This window comes from Pan paniscus, chromosome 19, assembly GCF_029289425.2.
Source record: "Pan paniscus chromosome 19, NHGRI_mPanPan1-v2.0_pri, whole genome shotgun sequence".
NCBI lineage: Eukaryota > Metazoa > Chordata > Mammalia > Primates > Hominidae > Pan > Pan paniscus.
The window spans coordinates 61,683,505-61,703,536 of NC_073268.2; the positions used below are offsets into that span (position 1 = coordinate 61,683,505).

The 20,032-nt window shown below is 36.6% G+C and overlaps 1 protein-coding gene across 3 annotated transcripts in view; it reads right to left on the minus strand.

Annotated features, from left to right (window-relative positions):
* Positions 1–20,032, minus strand: part of MAP2K4 (mitogen-activated protein kinase kinase 4) — a 125,316-nt gene that overhangs the window by 86,846 nt on the left and 18,438 nt on the right. For 2 of the 3 annotated variants that reach the window (XM_034942363.3, XM_034942364.3), the window contains one exon: positions 4,292–4,394. The exons of the other annotated variant lie outside the window; for it this stretch is intronic. In XM_034942363.3, coding sequence (XP_034798254.1) covers positions 4,292–4,394 — 103 coding nt within the window. The remainder of the gene's footprint in view (positions 1–4,291; positions 4,395–20,032) is intronic. 3 annotated transcript variants of the gene reach the window in all.

Sequence of the window (20,032 nt, forward strand, 5' to 3'; positions counted from 1 at the left end):
TAGCCACACATTTTTCCTTTGCTTTTTCTTTGTACTCTTTGGCTATCCAGTTTAATCTTTCATTTTAAAAGCCAAGGGAAAAAATGTTAGTGGGTACAAGAGTCTCTATTATAATATGCATTTTCTGTCAAAAATATTTATAATTTTAATCAATGATAATTAAAAATCAAGGTTTCCTGTTCAGGTTGTCTCCTCATCCTCCAAGATCCCCCCAAAAATCCTTTCTTAAAGGAAATAAGCAATAAATTAAAAGAATTAAATTTCTGAATGCCTGAGTAGATAAAAATGTATCACAAAGAAAAACTAATCGATTTCAAGAGAAGGAACTCTAGTTTAAAAGACTGATCAGCTAACTGCATAGAATGCAGGACCTTGTATAGACCTCACTTCAAACTATTAAAAATAAAAAAACTAATGAGGTCATCTGCTTATTTGATGATATTAAAGAATTATTTATTCTACTAGATGTAGCAATGGTACTATGATTATGTCTTTTAAAAGCAGCTCTTATCTTTTATAAATGCATACTAAAATATTTGTAGATTGCATAACATCTGAGATTTGGTTAAAACTAAGGGGTTGAAGGAAAAGATAAAACAACATTGGCCATGCTATTAACTGTTGAAGCTGTTAAAGCTGATTGACAGTAAAGACAGATTCATCTACCACTTTACTTCTGGGTAGGTATGCAATTTTCCATAATAAAAGGTTTAAAAATAAACAGAAAAAACTATAACCTATAACACATGGTAGGAGGCAGGCATGCAGTGAATATGAGAGACAAATCATGGTCCCAATAGAACACTGGATCAGAGAGAATTCATGGTCAGAAGAAATGAAGGCCTAGAAACCAGAGTTAATTAAACTTCTTTCTATAAGGAAGTTCTAGGCCAGGCGCAGTACCTCATGCCTATAATCCCAGCACTCTGGGAGGCTGAGGCGGGAGGATCCCTGGAATCCAGGAGTTCAAGACCAGCCTGGGCAATATAGTGAGACCCTGCCACTTAAAAAAAAAAAAAAAAAAAGAAAGGTCTAGTTAATTCCACTTTTCCTCTTTATTCTTCCCCTAAAATAAAAAGGGGGCATGTCTTCAAAGAGAACAAACACATCTGGAGAGAACCAGGCTTCCTAAGGTGAATTTTGGCTCTACTAATTCTAGCATTGGTAATATTCCTGGCCTAAGAGCTAGCTCTCAAAATACTCACAGGAAAGTAAAGCCAAGCCCACCAGGTGATGATCTATAACCAAAGCTTCCATTCAAGAAACAATCAAGAACAAGACATGAAAAAAAAATTATAAGATGTAAAAAAAAACTGAGAAAGAGGTAAAAGAAAAACTGATCCTTGAGGAAATCAATAATTCAAACAACAGAAAAGAATTTTTAAATTCCCTATTTTGTATCCAAAATTAAGAATAGAATCCTAAGAAAATGCCACAATCAACTCTTGGAAATTAAAACTGATTGCCAAGATTCCATTTAGGGGATGGAAAATAAAGAAAATCTCCCAGGATACAGAGTAAGAAAACAATGAGACGGAACACATTTTTTTTTAAAGTCTAGGATACAGGGGATATAGGCAGTCCAACATCCTAGTAACACAAGTTTCAGGAGAAGATGATAGGAAAAACATGAAGGAAATGTATCAAAAGGAAAGCAGCAGCAATTTTCCCAGAAGAAGAGATACATGAATCTTGAAACTAAAAGGGTTAATCTGATACATGGGAAGATGATGCAATTTGAGGCTTATCCTCATATAATTACAGAATATCAAGAATAAAGAAAACGGGCTAAAAGATTCCAGTGAGAGAGAGAAATAGGTAATCTATAAATAACATCCCTGCTACAATTAAACAGATCTACACATGGTTCCCAAAACTTCTCTTGTGCATACGCTCACCAGAATGCCACTGTCCCTTGTCTTCTTCACTCAACCTTCCCTGCCTGTCTTTCAAAATCCAGTAAAATCTTGTTCTTCTGGGAAGCATTTAATCAAGTAGGTTTTCTAAAATGATTTACCCCTTGTACACCTTTAATTTGACATTCAATCCATATTACCTTATGCCTTACTAAAATTACGACAGCCAATTGTCATTTCTTGGAATTTTATTTAAACTGTTGGTTCTCAGAAAAAAAGAACACTGTCTTACAATTTTTTTTTTAATCTTGCAAAGGATCCTGCATCCAGGAGACATCAAATGCCAAGGAGATCTGAAACCAGATCCTGTGACATATCTTAACTTCATTAGCTTGCTTATTTCATCTTATCTTTTCCTAAATTCATGAACAAGTTTTATATTCACATCTGTAATTATTAAAGTTCAAGGAAATTTTAGGAGAAAAAACATATAAATGTTAAGAGATATCTTATTTCAAAACTCCCACAAACTACAAGTTATGTTTTTCTAATTGCAAGTACTCATCCTAAACAGAAACTAACAACTGTTTTTAGTGCTTGATGGCAAACAACTCAGAGGAAGAGTACAAAAGGATACCTTTTGGAAGGGGCTGGGAAGGTAGAGGAGATATGTTGTTCTAAGTAATAAAACAGTTATCTCTGACCAGTAACAATGCTAGTAGTTACCTATTCCTAACCCACAACAATTGACCTGTACAATAAAAAACTTACAACAAAGTCTGGGTCTAAAATTTTTACATACCAGAATCAAGCTCTAAAGATTCTATCATAAGGTAAAAATACCTATTACCATGTCCTTTCAAATTTTAAATACTTGCTGGGAAGAAATAAAGGATGAGAAATCTAGCTGGCTATAGGTTTATTATAAAACATTAGTTAAGAACAAAACAAAAAATAAAACCTGAACTCAACTTTGGAAGAAAGTTTTTTTCCACCCTGTGTTTACTATTTTTTTAAAAAGTTTGCTCCATGAATTCCACATACATAAAGAAACTCCAGAGGGAAGACAGTACAAATAGATGAATGTTTTTCCAGTTTTAATTTAAGTCAGGTTGTCTTTCTCCTTGTCCAAAAAGGCTTTTAAAAAAGAAAGATCTGATAAGTTTGGTGATTACTGCTATATCCTTTCCTTCTTAGACTTCCAACATATGGTTCAGCTAGTAACTAAGGTAACAGAAGGGGGCTATGTTAAAGAATTAGTTTTGCACTAGCTTTCACTACAAATTCTAAGAAATAAGGAAGGAGGTTCTTTTAAGAATTGTTTCCTTGCTGCTGAAATTCTGACTAATTAATAAGTACTAAGTTTCCTTCCTCAAGATAGCCCCTACTTGATGTTTCAGAGAAGGTAAAAAGAGTGGGACTCTAGGCTGAGCTCTGACAAGAAGTGTGATTATGAACACCAGTCTAATAAAATTAATAGACAATTGAGAAAAATAAATTGTTACTACACTTTTTATTTAAAATATCTTTCATTCCCTCTAAGGCTACAAGTGAAAGTATAAGTGTATATATACATACACATACCCCACTACTCCCTTCTAGACATTGCTGTTTTAAAAATATTTTAAGCATCTCTTTTGCAAGACACTACCTTCTACCAATTTGTTACTGTTTGTAAATACAATGCATACCAAATTCTGAAAGAAGAGAAAATAGCAATAAAAGTGCCTCTTTGGGAAGAATAAATGTATTTTAAGCCTAATAAGATCTAGATGCAAATTGTTGAGAAATTACTTAAAAAAAATGTATCTGCCAGCTTTTTAATCATACCTTACACCACTTGCTTTATAGTTCTCAATATCGAAACTAGCTCAAAATTATTTTTATGGACATGGTTATAAAAGTACAGCCACTGGCCTTCATTTTCATGATAGGTTAGGATGGGAAATAAGAAGAGGTTTTTTAATATTTCACATCACTTAAATTCAATTGAAGGTTAATGTAAAATATTGTTCTGAAGGTATTGCTTTATGTTAACTAAGATGCTCTAATATTTTCACTAAGATGCTACAATATCATTTCCATTGTTTAAAAATTCAGTAAATGAAATAACCACTGATATGTGTACACTCACATGTACACAACTCTTTCAATTTACTATGACATAGAAATCTTGCAGGAATCTAGCTTATTAAGATGGGACTCTATTTTGTCACTAAGTGGTGAAAATTTGTACAGTTGGACAGAAGACAGTCAAATTTCCTAAATGCAACTTGCAATTTAACTGGAACTCCAGAAGGAAAAGAATAAACAATATTCCCAGAGAGTTTAGTCAGAGAAATTATACTGACATCTCATAATTGGAAAAATTCATAAAATACAGTAACTTTAAAATCTTTGCTTGAGTTGAGCCTTTGATTACCAAGAATACTCACATGTGTGGGTTTTGAACTCCTGTAGGATTGGGATTCAGAGTAAACCTTGCTGTAGATTTGAAAGGTGGATTTGCAAAATTCAACTTCAGTGCTTTGCGTTTACCTGAGAAATAACAAATAAAAAGTAAAAGTTTCAAGTACTACAAAACAGGTACTATTCTGAGGGCATAAGAAAGTCACACCAAAAGGCAAGAGAACTTGCTTTAACAAACAGTTAATATAGGACAATATTTTGAAAGGCAATGAGGAATTTCTCAAACTAAGAAAAAATAAAATAATCTAAAGTTGTTACTGACTACAAATCATTCACTAGGCTATGATACAATAGATAGAATGCTATCACTTCAAGTTTCCATTATTCAGGGAAGTTAATACTTTTGCAAATGAAAATACTATTATAAAAATCAATTATCTCAGTAGATATACTGAAAAATTCTAAAAATATTACCATCTGTCCAGTGTTATACTTAATGCCCTCAGTTTAATAAATATCGTTTTCCCTCATTTTAATGAATATAAACAACAGAGTGAAGAATCTGAAAAATTTGCTAAAAACATTACGGTAGAGTAAACTTCAATTTAGTAATACAAGTATTCTAAATAATTATTTCCATGAAGCTGTTTCTTTAGGGTAGGAAGGGAAGAGATACCAATGTTTTTTTATTACCCAAGTAAAACCACCATGGTAGAAGGGCAGAAAATGCAAAAAAAGATCAAATATATTAAAAATGTTACATATACACCTATACAATACATAGGGTTAAAATTTTACATAAACTTATCAATCCAAGTACCTCAAAATAATCAGTTTACTAACTACTGCAGACTTTTTTCTATACATAGATAGGGACATGTATTTTTTCACTACAATTGAAATCAGACCATGAAAATGCTTTGTAAAATGCTTTATTCACTAACATTTCTTTCTATATCAATAAGTCTTACAGAATCATTTCTTTAGGACTTAAAAGGATACCTTGTAACAGAACTGAATTTTTTAAGCATTTGCAGCATATCTTGGTTTCACATTCACCTTAGGGACACTTTTTCCTGAACCCACTCTCTAGAGTTTATTATACAATTAACTACTCAAAAAATATCTCTGCAATCCAAACACTTTCTGACCTCAGTGGATGAGGATTTAATAGAGGGTTCAAACTGTAAATGTGAGATCTGAAAATCTGATGGAGCCACACTGGATGGAGAAGATGGCAAAGAGACAAGAGCACAGAGCTCCTTGCCATGGCCCCTAGATCTGCTTTCAAAGATGAGCCTCCTTTCTACCAGATCATGTGAATTCCCGCGAAGACCAAACACATCCATTTTCAGAAATAAGGTTAGTACAGTATGACTTTTCCACATAATGTAGAGGAAGGGCATTCAAACAACATGTGCAAAGGGTACACTAGGAAAAATAGCAGATATGACTGTATTTTAAAAAAAAAACCCTCAGTATATTACCAAAAAACAAAACTAAAAAAAAATTGAACCTTGGGAAAACTCTTGCAATACAAAAATCAGTAGCTCTAAATATATAAAGACATCATAGAAATCAAGAAAAATAGAAAAAAAGTGATAAGAATATGAGCAGTAAAGACAAATCAAGGGAAAATATAAAAAGACACTAACACCAAAAACATTTTAAGCTTTTGTTCATGTGAAAATGGCAAAGTTTGAAGGTTTTATATTATACATACATAATGATAACATGATGATCAGAATGGCTAGGTAGAAGAATCACTAATAAGATATATTGCTGGTAGAAAAACTTTCTGTGAGAGGTTCAGCAATATACAAAAAAAAAGGTTTTTTTAGTAAATATGCTCTTTTACTTCTTGAGAATTTTTCTTTAGAAAATATTTAAAGATAGAGGATTACTCCCGGGTCTTGAAACCAAATGGAATTTGCCCTGGATAATACTCAGAGTTTTACCCATGCCTGATTTAAATGATTTTCATAATGGGATTTGGGATTTTTGAGCTGATAATATTTAGGTGAGATTTACATTTGAGTTAATACTGTAATGAGTCAAAATTTTGGAGACGCTGGGGTAGGGTAAATGTATTTTGCACATGGGAAGGATATGAATATTTGGGGCCCAGAAAACAGACTGTAATGGGCTGAATGGTGGTCCCCAAAGATACTAAGCTCCTAATCTCTGGAACTTGAACCTATTAATTACCTTAATATGGCAAATCGTTTACAGAAAAAATTAAGTTAAGGAACTTTGCTATCACAATTTGAAGAAAATCTTTACAAACTCCTCAAATCAAAAACTGAGCATATGTCATGTAGTCTGTGTTTGAAACCATCTGGCACATCATCCATTACCTCCGTGTGAAGAAAAATTAATATAAGACTAAGATAAAATGCAAGACAAGGACAGAACAAAGAACTATTGTGAAAACTATCCAAAGAAAAACAAAAATTGGTCCTTTCTTAGAAAGCCCAATTTGACGGAATAGTAGCTAACCTTACCAGATAAACAATAAAATATATTACAACAGTTAAAACTTAAACTGTTTTCTTGAATATAAGTATTTATACTGAATACACATAGAGATTTTTTTCAGCATTGCATTCACATTTAAATAAAAACTAAATTGAAAGCTTTAAAGGCCATTAACTTCATAAACGTACACCATGATGAAGAGAATGTGATTTAAGTTACATAAATTAGATTTAAACACACTCTACACTTCAGAGACATCTGCAATTATCTTGAAAAAGTCCAAATTTATATTCTGATCATTTACTAACAAAACACACTAAGTAATTCTGTAAGTTTCGAAGCCTTTCCAAGCAAAGATCACTCAAAGCCTAAAACAAGTGTCAACGAGCTTAGCACATGATCAAGTTACCTTGCTGGGTCTCATCTGTGTACCCCAACTCTTCAAATGCTGATCAGTTTAAGATGAACTTGAAAGGCAGTTTTGAGGAGGAAAAGGAAGGCCCCAAAATGTCAACCGAAGGTGAGATTCAAGAAAAGCAGAAAAATAGCTTTTACAATACTCAGGAGAAGCTGTTTCTGGCTACCTGGAGGCATGAGCTTTTTTTTTTTTTTTTTAAAGGCATCTTCTCCTCTCCCATTCACTTTCTCTAAGTACTAGAGCCTCTACTGGGGCTGGGTCCTTCTCTCCTTTACTTCTTTTTCAAGGGTCCCTCAAAAAAATCAAAACTGAAAGGCAATCTGTCACCATGTATTCAGATATTTTTAATGACAAAAAATTACAAGCAAATAGGACATTAATATGAATTTTTTTCAAAAACTTGAAACAACTTTCACAGGGAGAAAGGAGGGACGTGATACTATAAATGACCTGTGAAGATTTTTAGATGCTAACAAAGATTGAAATATTTGTACAACAGGGTTTAAAATAACTGATCAAAAACATTATGAATTTGTGATTATAACAACCCCTTTGGTGGGACTGTCATATCATCAATTTCTAACCAGTCAACACAGATAAACACTGTCCCTTTAACTATAGCAGGAGAGAAACGAGGCATCAAACATCCTAAAATATTTATACAGAAGCGATTTCCTGCGAGAGATTCTCTGTATACCTAAAACCTTAGATCTGTGCCTGATACAGAAAACACTTCCAAATGTTTATTGATTTGGGAATAAAGTTGACATGGACAGCCTCAGACAACTTAAGCCTATATGGTTATCGGCTGGAGTAAATCTTTGTTGTTTGCAACCAAGAACCCTGACTTAGGAACAGTACCTGTCCTCATCACACTTCCAAAGCACTGTTCCACCCCTCAAAGCAATACTGCCTACTTTTTTCATGCAATGGCTTGTTTAAAAAATGAGAATATTTGTTCAACATGCTGGGAAAATTAGAATTGCAGCTGGCCCAGAGGCTGGCCTAGGCATTGAGCAGTCCTGTCCCCACTCAGCCACTCCAAGGCTGAGGGCAACAATCTGTCAGAATCATCCTTGAAATTCTGGTTTCAAAACTCTGCCTTAAGAGAACAGCCAGCACCTTTCAAACAAGCTTTTCACAGCATCGGCACACAGTGTCTTCCTCAAATTTCTCATGAGAAAAGCACTCCCAAACATGGAATCATCAAGAATATTAAGAACTGTAATCCTGAAGAAAGGGATTGGTCAAGTGTATCCACATTCACCGAGGCCTAGGAATACCCTTTGTCTAGTTGTGAGCAACTCACTGACTCACAGAATATTGAAGTTGGAGGGAAGACACCTTCCAGGTTTATTTAGCTTTAAAAACAAGATGATAAAGAGCCCTGAATATTCTCCCTCCACTAACTTCTCAAGCAATACAAACCTTTTTAACATTGCTTTCCACAACCAGCTAAGCTGAGCATATAGTTTGCTTCGATCTTGGCCAAAAACCTCAACACGGGCAGTTGAGAGTCCACTACTCAATACAAAATCTATGGAATCTCTGCAATCTAGGTTACCAAAAGCATCTCTCCTTCACATTTTATAGAACAGCAAAAGGTGTCAGTTCCTCTATTAAGAGCCAGCATTATTTAGTTTCCAAAAACATCAGTATGTCCCTCAGGAAGAAACACTTTACACTTACCATCCTCTCATCCTCAAGTCTGTTTCCATCAAAAAATTGTAAACAATTTTCTGCTTTAAATTTTTAACTATCTTGATTTATCTTTGAACTCTGCAAATCACCTATAACAGTACCTCAGACAAAACAGCAGTTCAACAAATATTTATTAAATTAGAATTATTAGTAGATTGTTTTTCTTATCAACATTTCACTGCCCCCTGCTCCCTGCCGCCATCTAATGGGCTTGTTTTGTTTCATAATATCACAGGAAAGCAAGATTCTGTTACCTGTATGGTCAGAATCAGAGAACTACAATCACTAGAATCCTCCCGCCCAGCCTGTAAGAATGGAAACCGTCTCTACAACATTTTAGCCAATCTGCATATCTTCAACTCCACTGATATCACCATATTTGATAGCCCTTGTTTAACATCTGTTGTAGTAACAGCAAAGTACTTCATTGTTCATGGTAATGAAGACCACTGAAGGATCTACAATAGCTGCCTCTAGAGTATAACCTTTTTGATATAATGCTGAGTTCACTGTAGGTTATTTGGTAGACTGTCACAAAAATAACCACCAAGGAACCACAGCTCCCTGAGTCCACACCCATCTGCAAAGGGACCTTGCTGCTCCTTCCATAAATAGGTGAGGTCTATTTCCCTACCTTTTGAATCTGGGCTGGCCTTGGGGCTTGATTTAACCACAATATTATAGCAGAAGGAATACTGTATGACTTCCAAATCTAAGCCCTTTATGAGGCCTTGCAGCTTCCACTTTCGCCCTCCTGGAAAGCTACCCTGAGTTTGAATGTGAAGCAGCTCAGTCTATTCTCCTTGATGAAAGACCACATGGAACAAAAGGCCCAGCAGTCCCAGTCTTCCTAATAGACCTACTAAATACATATAAGCAAGCTCAGGTGAGACAGAACTACCACCCAACTAATGAAAAGAATCATAAAAATTAAACAGTTGCTCTTTCAAGTCAACTACTCACATGCGAAAGGAGCCAGGAAGGAATAATCAAAAAGCAATCTGAATCATTAGGGAACACCCACTGACACCACAGGGTATTCCCTAGAACCACCACATAATAAAGAGAAACCTGGAACTGCAGTGTACAAGTCATTCATAGAATACCTTCAAGAATATTGGTATTTGACTTACAAGTATTCAGAACATCACATCGCAGAGAGGGGAGCTGTCATTTAAATTCTCATTTCTTCCTTGGCTCTCATTGTTACTACCTCATTTTCAAAACAGAAAGATTACCTGGAATAATTTTTTAATTATCTGCAATCACTGGTTATGAAATGAGTAACCCACAATTCCAACTATGCAACTTTACAGTCAAACAATTTCAGAAATGAGGAAATAAAGTGGTAGTAAAGAACTTACTTTCATTCTCTTTTCTCCCTAAATTACTACGGTAATGAGAGACCTAATATTTCATAAGCTCAAAAGAAAAAGAGATGTTAGGTCAGGCACGGTGGCTCATGCCTGTAATCCTAGCACTTTGGGAGGCTGAGGCGGACGGACCACCTGAGGTCAGGAGTTCAAGACCAGCCAGGCCAACATGGTAAAACCCCATCTCTACTAAAAATACAAAAATTAGCCAGGCGTGGTGGCAGACACCTGTAATCCCAGCTACTCGGGAGGCTGAGGCAATGGAATCGCTTGAACCCAGGAGGTATAGGTTGCAGTGAGCAGAGATCGCGCCATTGCACTCCAGCCTGGGTGACAAGAGTGAAACTGCGTCTCAAAAAATAAATAAATAAATAAAAATAAATAAAGAAAAAGAGATGTTAGACTCGCAATATCAGGTATTCCATATATCCATGTATTAAGTGAGCTGCTATCAGCTAATATTATATTGCCCCTATCTCCCCCCACTGGCAATCTTTGATACATAAGAGTGAGCAATTACTAAAAAGTTCATAAAATCTCACTCAGAACTTTGAACTCTCATCAATAAAGCACTGTTGTTCATCCACACAGCTAAGCATTTTGGAAACTAGATGGTTCTGAGTTTAAGAAATCAAGTAAATATCCCAACAGCAACTTTTAGCACATTTTACACTTTTGTGTGTAAAATGGATTTTTAGAAAGCCCAATATAATAATTTACACAACAACAAGTGCAGAAATACCACATTTACAAACAAGTTATATGCCAGGCAGTGGAGATGAACAATAGATAAGGTAGCTGACCCCTCCACAAAGACTGTTTCGTTGGGCATTCTGCCAAAAAATTAAAAAGAAATGTGAGGCCAGACATGGTGACTCATGCCTGTAATCCCAGCACTTTGGGAGGCCAAAGCAAAAGGATCATTTGCGCCCATGAGTTCAAAAGCAGCCTGGGCAACATAGTGAGATCCTGTCTCAAAAAAAAAGAAAAAGAAATGTAGTACAAGGAGGTTAAAGGGTAGGAATAGGAAAGAAAATTCTTTTCCTAGATGTCAAATGATCACCACTGAAAATACTAATAAATACCACTGGAACACTAATCAAGATACAAACAAGAATATTTCTGTGGTCTAGTACACTACACATCTGTGAAACCAGGATAAAAAGTCTGCTACTTGGCAGTACTGTTGTGATAAGGATTAATATACCTTAAATATGCTATAATAGTTGGCAAACAGTAGACATGAAAAGTGGTAACTACTATGATATTAGTTATAAGTACATATTAAAACCTAATTGAGAAAGTACTAAATTCTCAAGAAAACTGGAAAATGTTTGTTTGATAGCGTTTAAACCAACAAAATATATTAGCAACAAAGAATTCAGCTTGCTTTGTAAATGTGTTTAAAACCACTTTCCCATAAAAATCTTATTCCTATCCTAATCCAGGATCCTTCCTAATTCTATTAAACTAGAAACCAGAAAAATCAATATAGACTAGCAGTGCCAATCGGCCTAGTTTTGAAGCTCAACTCTGCTACTTACTAGCTATATAATATCTCTTGGGTAAATGACTTCACCTCTCTGCCTCAGCGCCATACCTGCCAAATGGGATTAATATTACCTTCCCCATAGGGGCACTGTGAGGAGTAAAGGCATTACTATGCATAACAGAGTCAGCTAGTCACGCATTCCAGCTTTATTATCAATTATGATAACTGTCTACATTTATGATGGCCAAGTCCTAAACCAGGGTAAAAGTAGATTACTAACAGCCATGATTCCTAAATATTAAACATTTTCCTCATCTGACAGGCTCGGGCCTCAGAGGCTCTGCTGCCAAGGAAAAAAAAAAAAAAAAAATAATTCACCCTCAGCATTTCCGACCTCTGGCAAAAGATTCATAGTCCTTTTCTTGGGTAGAAAAAAAAAATTTAACCCAGAATACCAAGGATTATGTTACTCCTCTATCAGTTCCTGAAAGGGTACTGCTTTGACAACAAAAGGCTTAACAGCTCCTATCAGATTCTTAGAACATCAGACAAAGGCAAAAGCAGCATTCTACTTGTAGACTACCTATGTATGGAGTCCTTTCGTTAACAAAAGCCTTCAGGGAGAGTTGGAAGGCTTAAAAGCCCAAAACTCGCTTCCAAGCTGCTCATCTAACAAGGAAAAAAAAAATTTAACTCATTTCAGTTATAATAAAATAAGGGGTTTATGAAGCTTCATGGAATGAAGCTCCCAAAACACCCTAAATTCCTTTTAAACCCATTAACAGAAACTCATAACTGATTCATCCATTCTGATTCAGCTAACCACCAATGCCACTGATTATAATAGCCCCTCTCTGATCTCCAGTTATTTCACATCAATTAAGCACAGTGCCATCATTATGGGATTCCACACCCAGCCACACCTTTGAGCTATCACTTAAAGCCAATAACAGCAACACTTTCTATCAGACTCTGAGCCAGATGTCTACTACCAACAAGCAAATATATAATTCCACAGGCTAAATTGAAAATCTCTCTGGCCAAGTCATGATTAGTCCAACCCCATAAAAATTACCCAGGGAGCCAGCTAATCACAGAAGGCCCTACTGTAGTTTAAAATGTTGCTAAATTTAACAACATTTTAATCACCAACAAAATATAAAAAGCTTATCCGAAATAACCCCCCGAACCCCAACTCCATGTTCCAATGATTTTGCAAGTAGACTTCATGGGAACCTAAGAGTTGGAATTTCACAATTACACAACCACTCTGAGAAGGTTCCAAATGGATACCCAAAAGGAGGCAGCCAGTTATCTCCACCTTTGGTTCAGGGGAGAAGAGAATGTGTTAATAGTTCTCTGAATCCTTAATTTGTCCCTAGCTCATTTAAAGAGTTCTCTCATACCATCATCTTTCACAGTCCTTAATAAGAACGGCCTAATCTGCTACATACCTGCACTGATTCCATTCACACAGAAACACTATTGCTATACATGTGCTGAGAGTTCTAGCCAGGAAGAGGAAACATTTGCAGCATAGCAAGAGTCAGTAAAGGTACTCAGCATTTTATCCAGGTGCTCAGACCATTTTTAAATCCATGTGATGCCTAAATCTCTGGCAAATCCAAAGGGCATTTGTGTTTTTAAGCCTCAAACTTGTGAGTATATCAACAGAAATCCCATGAAGACAAGTGAGACACGAACCCAAATTGATCAACCCCAACAAAATTTTCTATGTACAACAGTCAACAGTGGTCTCTTACTTTGTAATACACAGGCCATTTTGATAACCTCTGCCTCCTAATCCAACTCAATATTCTAATTAAGCTCCTCATGAGCACCCCAAAGTTTTAAGTTACTGTCTCACAATGTACCAAGAACAAGATACTCAGATTTCTGGAAAACCATCCACATAACTGATGCTTATTTTTTTAGTAGCAATCTTACTAATGGAATAAGGAACAGAATATGCAAACTTATGAAAGCTATGTCAAGAAAAGTCATAAGGCTTGTTCTGATTTCCATCTATATCCCAGAGCCCACGGAGTGGCTTCTAGTCTGACCTCACTGTACAGACAGAAGCACATATCAGATACTCTCTGAAGAACAGCTTGCTTGAACCCTAGCAAGGAACCAAGTGCACACAGGTCTTACATCACATTTATTTTTCCTGCTTGGTAAATGCCATGACATCCTATCACCACCCTATTTTAACAACTTTTCACCACCTATAAGTGAAATAAAAACATTAACCATATTTTATAACTATAACATCAATATTTTTTCAATCAGTGCTTCCAAACCTTTTTTATATGTGCATATGAAAAAAAAATGTGTACAACACAATGAAAGAAATATAAGTCTGTTCTTGACTCAAGGACAATGACACAGAGCTCTAGTGAGTGGCCCCAGGCCACAGGGCTAAGGGGATCCATATTTCAGCTGACACGTAAGTACTCACAACAGCACACAAATTGAGGAGCTACCAAATATGGTATTGAGAAATACATATTTTTGGTTTTGTCCCCATTTCCTGGCACACAACTCCTTAAATTCTTGGAATTTCCAAGGTGATGTATTTTTTGGATGCTAATGAGTTGACTGATGACTGGCAGCACCTAGCTTCAGGATGAGGGCTGGTGACCAGAAAGACCAGCAAATTAATTAACCCCAAAGGAGGGTTGTGGGAAACCCAACTGGGAGCCGGACAGTCAGAAGTTCTGAAGGCCCAGACTTAACAACTGGTATCTGAAGCAGGGGCAGCCTTGTGGGACTGAGCCCTCAACCGGTGGGATCTGACACTATCTCCAGGTAAGCTGTGTGATAACTGAACTGGAGGACACCCAGCTGGTATGTGCTGCAGAAGTGATTATTTGTTTGCTAGTGGGGAGAAATCCCCCATATTTGGTCACAGAGTCTTCTATGTTGATTGTTGTATGGTGTGAAAGCAGAGGAAAAAAGTTTGAGTTTTTCCTTACATCAAAACAATCAGATCTGACTTCTCCTTCTTGGCAAGTTTATAATTTTATAAGTAATAATGTTATTAACTATACAAGAAAGCCAGACTGGTCATAAGTCGTAAGTAATTAACTCTTCTGCACTTCAATTCTATATGAACTTCATTAGCAAGTAGATTAGAATAAAGAAAGCTATAAGATGCAGAGAACTTCCTAGCCTAAGTACCCATTTGCTCCAAGGAAACAAACCATGTTCATCCTTTTCACGACAGAAAAATCAGCCATCCAGTAGACAACCCATTATGGGATTACCACTCTTTTTCCCAGATAGATTCAAAGCTGTGGGCCAATTGTGTGCAAGGTAATTTTGCTACAGAAGTACCTGTAGTACAATGAAAAATATAACTGTATTTTGCCTTTGTCCCAGGTTTGGGGCACAGAGCTCTGAAAACCCTTAGAATCTCCTGAGTGACAGGAGTGTCTTTTGTTACCAATAATGTGGCCCTTTCAACCATACCTGACTTTGTGCAAGAGTCTGGTAACTCTCAGAGGGCCCCTATATAACTTCAGGATAGGGGCTGGTCACCAGAAAAAAACAACCAAGTGAGTAGACTGTTAAAACTTTCAGCTGCCACGCCCCCATACACACACCTCCAGGAAGGGGAAAAGGACTAGAGACTGAGTCCAATGGCCAATGATACAATCAATCATGCCTACCTAATAAAACCTCCATAAAAACCCCTAACAATAGGGTTCGGGGAGCTTCCAGATTGGTAAATGAATCAAGGATAGTGTGCACGGAAAGGTCACAGAACCTCTGCGCTATTCCCCTGTCCCCTTACTCCCAATACCTTGCCCTATACAGGGTCCTATCTCTTCCATTTGGCTGTTCATGAGCTGTAACCTTTATAATAAAGCCAATAACAGTAAATAAAGTTATTTCCTGAGTTCCATAAGACATTCTAGCAAATTATCAAACTTGATGGGGGTTGTGGTCAAGTTTGATAATGGGAACCCCCAAATTTGAAGTCATCCAAGCAGGAGTATGAGTATCCTAAACACCCCATTTGTGACTAGCATCCTAAGTGAGGAGAATCTTGAAGCACTGAGCCCTTTAACTTGTGAGATCTGATGCTAACTCCAGGTAAATAGTGTCGGAAATGAATTCAATTGTTGGATACACGGTTGCTGTCAGAGAATTGCTTGGTGTCAGAAAACACCTCAAGGTGTCAATATTGGAAATATGAAATAAAAATTTCCTTATTTCCATTAATATTTGTAATTGGTTTTTATAACTATCCAAATACATAAACAAGCCTAAAAACAAGTAAAACAAATTCCAAGTGAATTAGAGATAAAGTAGGAAGATATGGTTTATGAATATATTTTTCTCCATCATATATCAATAGTTGATTTACAAACAGGTATGAAAATATTATCAAGGATTATCAAGCCAGATGTCCTTCAAATACCTAGCAGACTCCTGACTTCAAGAACATCTTTTTTTTTTTTTGAGACGGAGTCTCACTCTGTCGCCCAGGCTGGGGTGCAGTGGCACAATCTCGGCTCACTGCAAGCTCCGCTTCCCGGGTTCACGCCATTCTCCTGCCTCAGCCTCCCGAGTAGCTGGGACTACAGGCCCCCGCCACCACGCCTGGCTAATTTTTTGTATTTTTAGTAGAGGCGGGGTTTCACTGTGTTAGCCAGGATGGTCTCGATCTCCTGACCTCATGATCCGCCCACCTCGGCCTCCCAAAGTGCTGGGATTACAGGCGTGAGCCACTGCGCCTGGCCAAGAACATCTTCTTAAAGCAAAGAGCGTGTACGTCCACATCATCCTAACTCAGGAAAGTCAGAGAGTCTACCTTCCTTCTTTTCGACTCCACAGTGAATCACAGTTTTTTGTTTGTTTGTTTGTTTTCTGACAGAAGGTCTCACTCTGTTGCCCACGCTGGAGTGCAGTGGCATGATCACATCTCACTGCGGCTTTCACCTCCCGAGCTTAGGCGATACTCCCACCTCAGCCTCCTGGGTAGCTGGGATTACAGGCCACCACGCCTAGCTAATTTTTGTATTTTTTTGTAGAGAAGGGGTTTCACCATGTTGCCCAGGTTCAGTTAATTTTTTATTCCAAGCTGACTTCTCTCCACCCTCCAGGGCACACCTGACTACCTTGTCCAACTGACCAATTACTTTACCCTCAAAGCAAACAATTCACACCACTATGTAACACTTTACCTGTAATAACTGTTTTTCACCATGATCTGTCCTTAAGAATCCAGAAAGGCAAAAGAATAATTAAGTCATATACATAATTTTGTTTATATTTTAATTAAGACCATTTAGAGAGCCTTCAAATAACCTGTTACTACTACATGGTACCTTTTTTTTTTTTTTTTTTTGAGACAAAGTTTCATTCTTGTTGCCCAGGCACGATCTCGGTTCACTGCAACCTCCACCTCCTGGGTTCAAGCAATTCCCCTGCCTCAGCCTCCCAAGTAGCTGGGACTATAGGTGCTTGCCACCACACCCGGCTAATTTTTGTATTTTTAATAGAGACAGGGTTTCGCCATGTTGGCCAGGCTGGTCTCAAACTCCTGACCTCAGGTGAGCCATCCGCCTCAGCCTCCCAAAGCGCTGAGATTACAGGCATGAGCCACCACGCCCAGCCTCCATCGGCATGACTTCTGACCATTGGAAATCAGACAGAACATTCTAATGAGTCCGACAACTCAGTTCTTTTCGTAACAGCACCTGTCATTTAATAGGAACTCAAATATTTCTTCAATAAATAAGGAATCGAAGCTCAAATGTTTGATTTAACATCTTTAGGACACAACAGTTTCACTAAGAGACACAATAGGGTGTTTTATCTGTATTTCCTGATGGGTCCAATTTGTTGTTTCTTTTTTTTCCTCATTAATCAAAATATGTATAACTGCATGTTATGCAGGTTCTCTGAAAAAGTTACCAGAAGCTTTTAGTAGAAAAATGCTAACAATAGAATTTCATGACACAAAAATTAGTCAGACATCTTCTGGCTTTGAAAAAGATATGTGGCATTTTTAACTGCCATGAGTCATAAGACATGTGGCGATCTTTTGTATACTCCACCAACTTTCCATTTCAGCACTGCATTACACTATATAATCATTTTTAAGAAATGTTAGGTAACAATTCACAGTCAAATTTAAATTAAAATCCAACTATGTCACTACAAAAGCAAATAACAGAGGTAGAAAATGAGCAGGCATCTTCCACACAAAGGTAATACTGTAATAATTAGCAATATTATACTCCTCTTCCCATCCAAATGGCTTCTTTTGACCCTCATTAAATAACTCCCAATTTCAAAAATATTAACACGTGAATGACACTTTTATTTCCTAGTGGACACAATAAAAAACTATTTGCTGCCCATAAATGTATTCTACAAATTGAAAGTTTTAAAAGGTTGGACTAAAGAATAATCAAGAGCGTGAATGGCACTCAAAGAAGATATGCTGCATTCTATCTACTTCATGTGTATACAGCACATGAGAGAATCTCGACTGAAATGTTTCTAATTTGTTACTTACAAAGACCCAAAAAGAAAATCAAAAGAGCAAATTAGTTGTAGAACATTATGAGAGAGAGACTTTAATAATTTAGTTAAAGTTAGATGATGGAACAGGAATAGGAAAAAAGGAAAGCTGGTTAAGAAATTATTACTGCTAAAGGGTAAATGACACCAACTGGACAACAATACACTGGTCATTAAAAGGTCATTACTAATTAAAACACAAGTAGGTCATCAGATTTTTATTATTAAATCTTGGATGAGAACTCTTACTCACTTCTAATCCTCACCAAACTGACTTTTGATGACTCAATCTGATTCCCAAGTATTGGGAAGGCAATGCCCTGAAGGATCTGAGCATTCTAAGCACTGAACACAAATTTTAAAAGCTGGACTCTGATGTGGGATTGATCTTAATTTGGCAGGACTAGTCTTGTCTAACCATTGGCTCCTCAACTTCACCAGAGAACGTCTTATTACTTGACGTGGCTTTTGATTATCCGCAAAGATTAATGAACGGGTCAACTCATGTTCCAGGGTAGAAAGGACAAGTATCCAGTTTTTATTCTATCAAAATACAGAGCATCCCAATAAATGTTTGTATATCATATGTGTGCATATAAATACACTTTCATATCCTTCAGTACTGGCATAGTTAAGTCAGAGATGACCAAGGCTTAACTATAATTTGCTTTCAGTTGTATGCCCCAAACACAAATTTTGTCTTTTTTTGGCTGGATACAACTACTATCTGCAAAGCCCACATATGTCTGAAAATGAGAGTCAACCTCTTCCTAAGAAAATAATTAATGTAGGCAAAGTTAATGGGCCAGAACTACCAGATGAAAGGCTGACGGAGAACTTTACACTATATGGATCACACTGGCAGCACCTAAGCCCATTGGTTTATCTTAACAAGAGCTCCAGCAAGAAATCATATGCCTCCTGATGTGATACAACAACACACCTGGATGTGATGTGAAGCACACAACACCGTCTATGAAGTAAGTGTTCTTGCCAAAAGTCTGATCAAGTTTCTGTAACTACCAGTTAAAGGTAAACAACAGGGCATGAAGGAACATGTTAAACACTAAAAGGATGCAATCAGCCAAATTCAAAATATACAAAATGCTACAAAATAAATTAACCAATTTTTTAAACAAAAAAATGGTAAGGAAAAGAGAGAAGAGGGAATTACCACAGACTTAAAGAAACTTAAGAGACATATCAACCAAACACAATGTGTGCACATACCTTGCTGAGGTCTCAACTTGAACAAATTAACTGTAAAGAAAGCATTTACAAGGCTTTTGGGGAAATGTGAACATTGAGTAGCTATCTAGTAATATTGTTTTGTTCATTTAATGGTAAGATAATTGTATCAAGGTTATGTACTTAAGAGTCCTTATCACTTAGAAGACATGTAACACATTTATGTGGATAAAATAATGATAATCAGAATTTGCTTTAAAGTATTTCAGCAGAGATAGCTGGAGGGAGGAAGAATAAGATTGGCTATATGTTGGTAATTGCTGATGCTATATAATGGGTACATGGGGGTTCATTACACTACTCTATTTTTGTGTATGTTTGAAATTTTCTACTATTAAAAGTTTTCAAAAATTAAATCTTTCTTCTAACCCTGCCAAAAAGAAAGTGGGGTGGGGATGCATAAAAATTTTGCTAAAAGCATCAGTTTGTTCTTACGACAGTCTGTACACAGTCTGTCCTCACAAAGTTCATGGCTGTGCCACCTTGTCCACTGACTTCACAGGTCTCCTGACCTACT